The sequence below is a fragment of the Protomyctophum bolini genome, assembly GCF_963924005.1.
Source record: "Protomyctophum bolini genome assembly, chromosome: 6".
In the NCBI taxonomy this organism is placed as follows: domain Eukaryota; kingdom Metazoa; phylum Chordata; class Actinopteri; order Myctophiformes; family Myctophidae; genus Protomyctophum; species Protomyctophum bolini.
The window spans coordinates 6,523,771-6,536,009 of record NC_137867.1 but is presented as its reverse complement, the minus strand read 5'-3'; the positions used below and the strand labels follow the sequence as shown (position 1 = coordinate 6,536,009).

The 12,239-nt window shown below is 45.2% G+C and overlaps 1 protein-coding gene across 5 annotated transcripts in view; it reads left to right on the top strand.

Annotated features, from left to right (window-relative positions):
* Positions 1-12,239, top strand: part of LOC308317606 (tight junction protein 2-like) — a 77,305-nt gene that overhangs the window by 27,856 nt on the left and 37,210 nt on the right. For all 5 annotated transcript variants that reach the window (XM_080766739.1, XM_080766738.1, XM_080766737.1 and 2 more), the window contains exon 2: positions 10,771-10,824. In XM_080766739.1, the coding sequence (XP_080622865.1) occupies positions 10,771-10,824 (54 nt within the window). The remainder of the gene's footprint in view (positions 1-10,770; positions 10,825-12,239) is intronic.

Sequence of the window (12,239 nt, the reverse complement as noted above, 5' to 3'; positions counted from 1 at the left end):
CCCAGATCGGAGGTCAGGACCGCCGGTCTCGAGTCCATGAGGCGAGACGGCGGAACGGGGGGGGAGGAGAAACCCCTTCACTTCACTTCTTCGGACTGCTATATAGCAAGGGTGGGAGAGTCCCGGCTATATAGCTTCGGTCGCCGGAGGAACGGCAGCATGCAGCGCGCAGCTTATAGCGGCATGCGGCGCAAAGAGGAGGACATTGGGCCCTGAGGGGGGGCCGGCCATGTCCTCGGAAGAAGCGACGAGACTCTGTCCTCGGAGCCTCGTCTGCAGCGTTTTCGTCCGTTCGCCGCCGCGACGAGCGTTGTTTGTTTGGAGGCGTCTTGTTTTTGGGTGGTCCCGTTGGCTTTGGTGGGCACACAGCCTACATGTTGCTGAAGTTAGCTTGTCTTTGGTGGGCACACAGCCTACATGTTGCTGAAGTTAGCTTGTCTTTGGTGGGCACACGGCCTACATGTTGCTGAAGTCAGCTTGTCTTTGGTGGGCACACAGCGTACATGTTGCTGAAGTTAGCTTGTCTTTGGTGGGCACACAGCCTATACATGTTGCTGAAGTTAGCTTGTATTTGGTGGGCACACAGCCTACATGTTGCTGAAGTTAGCTTGTCTTTGGTACTGGGCACACAGCCTACATGTTGCTGAAGTTAGCTTGTCTTTGGTACTGGGCACACAGCCTACATGTTGCTGAAGTTAGCTTGTCTTTGGTACTGGGCACACAGCCTACATGTTGCTGGAGTTATAGCTTGTCTTTGGTGGGCACACAGCCTACATGTTGCTGAAGTTAGCTTGTCTTTGTTGTTGTCGTTACACTCCATCGCACGAGGGATTCCACATTTTTGGACATTTCTTCAAGATATTGTGAAAATAGCCGATCTACAAGCTCACAACGCAACGCGGCGTGCTGTGAACTTGTAGATCAGCTATTTTTCCAATTTCCAAGTGTGTACAGAGACTTGCGCTGAATTAGATGTTAATTGGCTTGTAAAGCCGTTTTTCTTCCTTTGGCCGGTCGGTTGTTATTATTATTATTATTATTATTCTTATAGATGAGGAAGCGCCGCAAGCGCGTCGACGCGGCGCTCGGGCGGAAAGTGGCGATGAGTCCGGGGTGGCTGCGGAGCCACTGCTGTGGCGCGGCGGGCGCCGCACGCTACCCCGGGTGGTGCGGCGGCGGCGGAGGGTACTGGTGGGCCGAGGGCACGGGCGCCACTGCTGTGGACACGTTTGAGTATGGAGATGATGATGGAGGAGGAGGAGCGGGCAGTGATGGATCCTGGGTTCAGCTCCAAGGACTGGGACTAGATGCAGAGTATCTGCATGGACGTCTGGTGGTGGAACTCGACTCGTCTGCTCGAAGCTCTTCCATGCTCACGCTGGTGGGACGTGTGTGTGCGTGTGTGTGTGTGTGTGTGTGTTTGTGTGTGCGTGTGCGCGCGCGCATTACTATACCATGTTCCCACAAGTGTACATAGTATAATTTGAGAAATAGATGCGATTTCCCTGCATTGTGAAATTGTTTGGTTGTTGGGGCTATTTGACATTCAGAGGTTATAGGTCAGGGTAAGAGTTTTCCCTATATATATATATATATATATATATATTCACATTTAGTGTTGTGCGGCGAAAAAGTAGCCGATCTACAAGCTCACAACGAGCCGCAGCAGCGTCACAACAAGCATGGTATTACAATCGATAACTATATACTAACTGCTTGCTGCCAAACCCGCTGACCTCTCATGAGTTAAAGGGGATGTATTATAATGGTAAAATACGTGTTAAATAGCTCTTTATTCTGATGGTAAGTCATAAGTGCAGATAGTTCAGTAACTCTCTCTGTCTCTCCTCTTTAGAGAATACATTTTCAGTTCAGGCTGCCGATTAGAGTTCTCATCGGGCCTGAAAACTAAGGCCCGGCCCTACCCTACCCTACCTTACCCTACCCTACCCTATTACCCTACCCGGCCCGACCCTACCCTACCCTACCCTACCCTACCCTATTACCCTACCCTACCCGGCCCGACCCTACCCTACCCTACCCGGCCCGACCCTAAGAATGACCATAATGTTTGGCCCGAAAAGTGAAGAAAAATAAAAATGCCACTTTAGGCCTATGGCCCTGGCGCCGTGGATCGAAATGTCATTGAGACGAGTGTGTCGGAGAACGGACTATAATATTCGCCGAAATAAAGGATTTATGTAACTCGCGTTAATTGGCTGATAGTGTTCCATTTCCAACATTGGAATGGTTTCCAGGGGTGAGTTAAAGGTAGAGTCAGTGATTTCACTTAATTCAAATATCACTTATTTTTTTGTTTTGTTGTGATAATCCTCTCTATACTATAGAGTGTGCTGACCATATAAGGAGTTCCTCCCTGTCCCCAGTTAACCCCTGGGGGTCAAAAAACCTTAGGTTTCGTTTTTGTTCTCTATCCTGATTGGATGAAAGCTTGTGTCCCAAGGCAAAAACGAAACCTAAGGGTTTTTGACTGAAATCACTGACACCCCCTTTAAACCTCTTCTGGATCAAGGGCAGCGATCCTCTGAAGTGACGCAGTTAATAATAATGTGCAACTGTCCCCGTTAGCAAAGTGCAACTTTTGCATCGTTCACCGTGACAATTATAATATTATGACAACTTGGCTATAATCTACCCGGCGATACAGTTTGCGTTAATCGGTGTCTCTCGAAGCCACATACTGTACCAGCGTAATGTGCGTTGCCCAACCAAAAGGACAGACACACAATCGACATGCCGCTCGATGGCGCGTCGACAGCTTGCAGATCTGTTCTTTTGGGCACACGCGGTGCTGTGTATATATAGCGCTACGATTTGGAAACCAAATGGCTGTAGCCTACAGTGGACTGTGACATTGCTTGGTCATCATGTAACCTTGCAACGTGTATGCAGTGAACATTAAAACTCTTCCGTCGCCACTTTTTTTTTTTTTTTTTTCTTTGCCCAACGTTATATACACGTCTTAAAAAGGCGATAAAGACGTCGTTGGCGCTACGGGAGTTGCTAAAAAAGCAGTTAATGAAGTCGTTGGCAGACATTGAGTTACCGTGGTGACGTTGATTTATAGGTCATTTAGGTTATTCCCCCAGCTGGGTTCAATGAGACAGCATGACGTGTCTCGTTAAGCCCCGACCCGATGTGTCCAAAACGAGCTATTGCGGATGCATCGATGGTCTCATGAAACATTTAAGCATATGGTTAACTTAAGTTGTATACTTGGTGCTGAGCACTATAAGCACTGTAAGCAGCTCATTTGGGTCGCAAACCAGAGGCCAGACAGCGGTATAGCAAGTTCAACGACCAACGTTCTATTCTGTCATACGTACTTCTCTGGTTGATCATCGCCTCCTCCAGCAGTCCAGTCACATAATAGTATAGAGCACCGAAGTCTGACGTCGATATCGGTAGAGGGCGCAAATTCACAGGTTCATGTACTTTTTATTTGCATTGTAATCCCCATAGGGGGGTATTTTAGATCGCCTCGTATAAGAACTGTGTTTGAAAAAATAAACATGTCATCCCGGCCGCTTCACTCCTATGGATATGAAGAATCAACTGACTGAGAGAAAACGCTAATGTTACTGCTACTGAATTAGTTACATTTTCGCTAGAAGCAGACTGTATATCATATATGAGTGACTGACTGTTGCAAACGATACAGAGACACCTCCCTGACAATAACAGCCGAGACAGCTTGTTTATTTTTGGACCGCAACGCTTATAGTAGACGATATTGAGATCACCCCATGTTATCCTCCATAGAGAAATGACTTCCGCGAACCAGGGGAATCGAAGGGATGAGCGAGTTACGTCAGGACTTCGGTGCTCTATAGCCTAAACTGTAAAAGTGAATCGCCAACATTCACCAGCTCAGCCCTCTTCATATATAAATACATTACACAAACAACAGAATTGTTATTTTTTATTATAAAGACTTGGCCCGGCCCGACTAATTATCGTGCATTTTGGGCCCTACCATACCCGAAAATGTCGGGCCGGGTCGGGTAGGGTAAGGTTCGGGCAGAGATTGAGAACTCTTAACGCCAATTGATCCAATCAGGAAAGATAACTTATACAGTATACAAAAAACAAACTAACTTAAAAAACATATTTGGAAGTGATAAGTACTGAGTTACTATCGGAAATAAGAGCTTTATCTCTTTATCAAAACTTTTTCTTTTTTTTTTACCAAAAATATATATCACTTCTAATCGTGGTTTTTTTTGCAAGAGTTCATGCTTTGGTTATGAGGACATGTATTTATTTGTCTATCGTAAACCATGTTGCAAGGCCGTTTTCCGTGTTTGCTCCCACAAGGTAGTAGTAGATTAGTGTTTGGTGGTGTAACTCTCTTTGGCGGACATTGCATTATTTATCAGAAGTCTGTACTCTGTACTACTTGTACAGAGTACTCTGTACTACAGTTTGTCCTGTGCCAGCCACTGTGCATTATGTTAGTAGCATGGACCATTCCATTTCTGGGAGCAATATTCTGCAATACATATGGGACAGATGGAAAAGAGGGGGGTGTGTGTGTGTGTGTGCGTGCATGCCTGCCCTTGGCAGAATTGATGACCCACTGTGTGCCCTGTGCCAATATGAGCCACATCTGACTGTACTACTGTAGGGTAATTTGTGCGTGCGTGCGCGCCTAGTGAGGACCAGATGTCCTCACAAGTAATCAAGTATAGTAGAATTGCAGAGAGATGTTGTGAGAACCATTTTGCTGGTCCTCAGCAGATTTTATTTTATTTTATGGTTGAATTTTTTTTTTTACAGAGACGTTTACAATTAGAAAAGGATTCCGATTAGGATAAGACATTTAGAAGTCAGCTTCAGGGTTTAGAATTAGAGTACAACTACTACAACATGATTATATACCTAACTAGTTGTGTGCCAGAGTCATTCGCCCAAAAATAGCTGGTCTACAAGCTTGTAGATCTGCTATTTTTCAGCTCTAGTCTTACAGTTAAAAATGGTTTAAGAATACCATTCATTCATGGGCACGGTGGCACAGTTGGTAGTGCTGTCACAGCTAGAAGGTCCTGGGTTCGATTCCCGCTCGGGACGCTGTGGGTGCTGGTGGCGTGTTTCCTCCTCCGCGTCATCAGTGCCCATACCCAAAGGCGGGGTTGGCGAAAGGGCCTTTCTGTGTGGAGTTTGCATGTTCTCCCCGTGTCCCCTAGGGTAGGTACCCTCACAAAAAACATGCAGTAATCCTGGTCACTAAACTGCCACCCCCTGGCCAGCCGGGGCGCCTGATGGAGGGGAAAGGAACTGGTTGGAATAACGTGTTCCTTCCACACGCTACGTCCAACCAGGGACACTCCCCCCTGTCAGGTGTAAAAGGAGCAACTTGGGACACTCGGGCATGAAGGAAGCATGAGTTCAAGTCCGTTGCTCTCCCCTTGTCCCCCATATATGGGGACTAGGTTGGTGGAGGGTGTGTATAGCCCAGGATCACATTAGATGATTGACACAGGGGTGAAAAATGGGTTACAAAATCGTGGGATAAAAATAAAAAAAAGAATACCATTCATAAGATCGTCATCCTAAAATGATGTCCGACTCCTCGCCAGAAATAGGTGTGTGCGTGTGAGCTTTGCAGAGTAGATGACATCATGACTGTATGGTTATAAGGCAGCCGTGTGCGTGCCCGCCATACCAGAGGCGGCCACTAGAGTGATTTTAGTGCAAGTGAAGCAGTGTGTGGCCGTATAGAGGAATCAGCTGATGTTTTATGTCACATAGCGTTCACGTCACACGCCACTTGAAACACACTGCGTGTCACACGTGGCCGCTGTGACTCGACAGGGAGAGCGGAGTGTCGGTGAGTGAATGGAGAGAGAGAGATGCCCCACTCTGTTCACACGGGTGTGATTTGTTTTTAACCCATTCTGACCTGAGATCAGATTCATATGAGGTTTCCACTGGACACACACTGGTCTGATTAACCCATTCTGACCTGAGATCAGATTCTGAAAATGTCAGTCGTTCTTCGATTTTTCAAAAATAGCAGACCTACAAGCTCGTAGCGCGCCACTCGGTGGCGCGCTATGAGCTTGTAGGTCTGCTATTTTTCAATAGCTAAAGCATAACATGACGCTGACACCAAAATGGGTTCCCGTTCAGAATGGGTTAAATGAACGCCCTACTTGATCATACCACTGCATCACAAGTAGCAGATCCACAAGCTTGCAATGCTGCGTGTGTGTGTGTGTGTGTGTGTGCGCGCAAACAAAGTGAGCCCGTATATAGATCTGCTACTGTATGGTTTTGTTTTTAAAATGTTTGAAAGTGTAAAATAGGGCTTATAACCCATTTAGACCCGAGGCCCATTCTAAAAAGGAACGCCTTCTAAAACCCAAGGCTTCTGAAAACCTCAAGCCTTATTAAAACATTTAAAATGAAATGATTATGACGTTGGTGATGTAAAACCGCCACGGACGAGACAAACATTAAACTCCCTTCATTGTTAATGGCATTTAACGTTTGTGTTGGCGACTAAACAGACATTATACTCTGTCCATTGTCAATGGCGTTTTTAATGTTTGTTCAGCTAAAACCAAACGGACACAGTAGCATCCGGATTGAAAGGTATAACGACGTGCAGCAGGTCTAAATGGGTAGGAATAGTTCACCCAATAAAAGGACTTATTTTCGATCAATTTGATGACCGGCGGAAACTCCGCCAGGAGGCTCAATGGGCTCTATGCACACATATTACATAATAACTCTTCCTACTTCCGGGCCGCTTCGCTACCTCCTTCACAGGTGTTACCGATGATACTAATTAGGGACAAGGGGGTTCCACTGCGCCTCAAGCCTGTGTTGGGCTGGTCTGGTGCATCTCGGAGGCAGGACTGGTAGCGGGTACAAGGAAGGCACTGGAACATCTCAGACCATTTGAGCCTTTTTTTTATTCAACAGCGTGCAGGCAATAAAATGGCAGCGTTTCAATGTATCTGTCACGTCTTCGTCAGGTCATATAGCCAGAGGGGGAAACACTGTGAGGCTTAAGTACTAAGTTACTAACATGATACAGGGGCAGGCCCTTCAATTAGCCAATGTCACACAATAATTGGTTCATACATTCTTTTTTTCACGTGGAGGACTCCAATAAAGAGTGAAAACTGAAGATGTGACGGATGCATCGAAAGATTCGAAACGTCATTTTATTGCTTGGACCCTGTTGAATAAAAAAGGCTCAAACTGTCTGAGGTACTAATTAAGGCTCTGTTCCATTTTAGTGGTTCTCAAACCTTTTAATTTCAAGCACCCCCATAACTCTTGAGTGTAAAAATAAAACGGGTCCATTTGGTTCCATTTGTACACTACATTTATAGCCAAACTAATTTTGTACACGGACCCATACATTTGGAACCCACCCAAGGACACTTGGTGTAGCAGAGTGTTTCCAGTGAGCCAACACGCACAATGGCAGCAGCCTGACTCTGTTTGACCAGAATGGAACGGAGCCTTCATTAGTATCACTGGTACAGTAACACCTGTGAAGGAAGGAAGTAGGGAAGCATGCATGCAACTATGCGTAGAGCCCATTAAGTCTATTGACCGATGACCCACTCATCAAATTATTGGATCAGCAATGCGACCAAAACTAAAACAAATCTCCATGAATTCAAGGCTTCATGGGGTGTGTAATTGATACAAGAAAATGTACAAGAAAGAATAAACCTGCACGCTCATCTGCTCTGTGGTTATTTATTGACAACGTTTCGAGCCAAGGCCAATTCTCCTTTTATCCCAACCCCATCTCACAGAAATACGGCGAAATGGCACAGAATTGCAATTCCGTATACACGCCTAGAAAAGCTTTTGACATTATTTACTATTCTGCCCATATCGGGTTACAACTCGGACGGGGCTGAGTTGCCTCTACCGAACTTCGCAGCGCAACTCGGTTGTGTCTCCCGTGGGCTCAAGTTACTTCGGTAGAGACGGAGCCCCTCCGTCATCGTCTATGGGGAGGATTTCAGTGTCAAATAATAGGATTTTTTGGGGGGTTTTCTAGGCGTGTACTAAAATGCTCCCAAAACTATGGAATGCACTTCCCATTACAATCAGAACTGCACACTCACTCCCACTCTTCTGCCGTAGTCGGGGAAAACCCACGCCTTCAGACTCCATCTTGGCCTGTAGCACTTGCTGTAGCACTCGCCCTAGCCCAACGACCTTCCAGGCGAATGCACAGGCTTGACTCATGTAACATTATGTAGCATTTTATCGTATATATGCATGGTTTCATTATACAGATATATTCCACTGTAATGTCCGTATAGCGTACGTATGATTCATGATTACTAGTCTTTTATGTATATGATGTATATCGCCATGTTTTGTTCGTGCTTAATGTAAATCGCCCTGGATTAAATGTAATGTAAATTGCCCTGGATTAAATGTAAGCGCGTCTGCTAAATGCCTAAATTGTAAATTGATGTGGTTCAATCTCGCAGTGGAAGCATGCAGCTTGACAGACACGTGACATGACGAACACGCCTGAATCTAACATGGTCGGAAAAACAGCCAGCGTGTGACTCTAGGGAGGCAGCACTGTAGCGGTGCCAAGGAGAGGCTGTTTTTGGGTCACTCCTCGTGTGTGTGTGTGTGTGTGTGTGTGTGTGTGTGTGTGTGTGAGACACACATGAGGCTCACACACTCAGGTATGCATATTATGTAGTGGGGGGGCGGGTTGTGTTCACATGCACATTCTCATATATCGCCACTGTTGAATTAAGAATGTCTAATGGATCCGATGTAGTTATTATTTGGTCACGAGCTGCCGTGCTTGTTAAATACCTTTTCATTGATTCTATATTTATTAATACTCACAGACACACTTGGCGACTGTCACGTTCACAGAAAATGAAAATAGTCAATCTACAAGCTCAGCTACTTTTACTGTATACTGTATGTATATGGAGGATAAGGTTTCTGCCCCTACAGCAGTGACATATTGTTTATCGTTAAGCTGGTCCGGCCGGCTCTCCTTGACCTCAATGCCTTCCATTCAACCTCTTTCTGGCTCCAGTTTTCCTCCCCGTAGGGAATGGACTGTATGAGAATGTCGTGTCGTTACTGTGGGCGAAATAATTGCAATTAAACGATTGTAAAATTATGCTCAAAAAACTCTTAACATGACACTTTTGTTAACTACTGGCACCCCGACATCCACAATCTGGGGGGGGGGGGGGGGGGGGGGGGGTTCACATTAGCCAAAAATTGCAGATTTACTACTTGTAGCTTGTATCTTTTATTTTTTTGTAAATGGAACGACACACACACACACACACACACACACACACACACACACATGCGCACGCGTACATCTCTTCTTGGAACTGGTCAAACAACATTGAGTTCCCTCTTAAACACTATTTTATCACCACAACAAGCTGTTTACTGCTGTGTGTGTGTGTGTGTGTGTGTGTGTGTGTGTGTGTGTACATACTGTAGGTATGCATACGTGTGTGTCTATGTCTACATAGTATGCATACCTGTGTGTGCACGTGCCTATATGTCTACATAGTATGCATGCCTGTGTGTGTGTCTACATAACATGCATACGTGTGTATTCATGTGCACGCACGTGTCTACATAATACTATGCATACCTGTGAGTGTGTGTGTATGTGCTTCATTGTTGTAGTTCCACATTGTCTACTAACTTCCAATTTCACTATTTTCTGTTAAGAGAGTTGGGTAAGACCCCTCTTACTGAAAAAACACTCTAGCAATGATTACCATGAGAATATAGAGGCTATTTAACACGTATTTCAACAGACATATTATTGCTTCCACCCCCTTTTAAAGGAGAATTCCATACTAAAAGGCATTCTTACCTTTCTTTGTAGTCGTTGCGTCCCCACCAAAGAGGTCCAGGTGTTATTTTGTGCAAAAACTCCTTATTGGCTATTTCCCCTACCATAATCCCTAAATGAATTGAATGGGAATTGAATGGGGCTATGGGGTGTTGTCATGTGCTAATTCGCTTATTTCCATCGCTCATAATTATATATTTTTTGTATATATCCTCTCTTCATAATGTAAATAATATCCCAAGCGGCACACTTTACTACTTATTTCGATGTAAATAAGCGAATTATCACAACACCCCATAGCCCCATTCAATTCCCATTAAATTCAATGCAATTCATTGAGGGCTTATGGTAGGGGAAATAGCCAATAAGGAGTTTTTGCACAAAAAAAAAACACCTGGACCTCTTTGGTGGGGACTACAAAGAAAGGTAAGAAAGCCTTCTAGCGTGGAATTCTCCTTTAATGTACCTTGAAACTTTTAAAAGCAGATGATTGTCGTGATTTTGGTTGTCCACCTGAGTGGTCCCTCGTGAGCCTCCCGTCTAAACCAAAGGGGTGGTGGGTGAGGATCAGCATGTGCGGAGAACATAAATGATGTCTACAGCAGGCCGCATTGCACATTATATTCTAGTTTATTAGACACGCACGAGTGTGAACAGCGGATTATATGACGTGCCTGGCCGATATGGAAACGAGGATAAGAAGAACGGAATGAACTGGAACAGAGCATGCATGCATGCATCTCATATCATTGCGCACATACATTCGGTCTCTCTGATACAAGAGTGGACGGTCATCATATCATGGATATCAACAATACGCTTACGCAGATTGAGTGTTTCGCCACTGAGCCGAGCCTAAATCATAACAATGATCATGTTGACTAAGCTGGTGGTGTTGTGTGTCGTTTCAGAGCTCAGGAATGGAAGAAACGGTGTGGGAACAGTACACTGTCACACTGCAGAGGGTGAGTCGACTGTCACACTGTCACACTAGACAGACCACACTGTCACTACAGTCCAAGACGGAAATAGCAAGACATGCCATCTCCGCTTTACTGTACTTTTTAGGAGACCGGAGGCAGATTGGAGTTGGAAGAGTGATCGTGAACACGGCTTCTGAATCACTCTTTAGCTCCATGGTCACGGAACTACACATATGGAACCGATCGTCACAAGCTGCACCATATTCCCCAAATTTTCATACAAATCAGGAGAAAATGTACTATTATTTTCAACCTTTCTCCGTCCCAACATACACTCTTAATTTAGGAGACTACTTGTAGGATTTGTGTACTGTACCGTGTTGGTGTATCTTCCTAAATGAAGAATCTTTGCTACAGTGGGTGAGTCCACTCCACAGTCGACAAGAAGCACGCCGTGCTCTGACGTAGGCCTGGAGTAGGCATACACACGCCCCACTATTTGAGATGGACAGACACTGGACTGGATTTGTATAGAAGTTCTGAATCTTGATTAATTGCACATCTACTCAAACTCAAGTTTAAAACTGTGGTGTTTAAAAAGTTTCAACAACTCTAATTTCAAGTTTGAACAACTGCATGGGCTATTTCTTACCTAGAATGTATAGAACTCTTTCAAAGACGGTAGATGGTGGGCCAGAACACAATGAATCCATTCCTAATTTAGGACCTGGAGGAACCTTATATACAATAATAATACAATAATATTGTTAGAAATAATACATCTGTGTGCACTGGCTGCAGGCCTCCTCCTTGAATGTGGCACTTAGAGGATATTTAATCCATCAAAAAAAAGTTTTTAAAAGAACATCTTATCTTAGAATGGAGAGAAACAATGTATCATAAGGCATCTAAAACACAGTTTGAGAGAGATTTTTCATCCAACAGTCTCAAGAGGAAGGTTGACAGTGAAAACATAAAATAACTATTTGTTCGTCCTACCCGGTTTCATCAATTCAACGCTATTGCTGTGCACATTCTTACTACCTGGACTTGTCAGTCAGCTATTGGAAATTATTTGTCAGGCCAGAATATTCTAGCCCCCGGGCCACCTGCTGCCTACCACTGGTATAGAGCGTTTACAGAAAGCTGCCAGAGGCGGGCATGCAGGCCTGTCTACTGTCGGGTGTATCTGCTGGCTTTGATCCTCCCGAAGCAGCGGAACTCTAGCTGGACCCCAACTTGCTTATTTACGAGGCTGTCACTCACACCTCGGGCGCGCCCATGTTGGGAATGTCCGCACTCCGGACGCTCGCTCACGCCACTGCTATACCAAAAGCATGCCACCCCCCAGAATAAGACGCGATCCAACCCCACAAGCCCTTCCCAGTTCCCACTCACTTTAGATCAGCTAACACGGGAATGCTGGACAGCGCTCCATACAGTACGTCCCACACTCT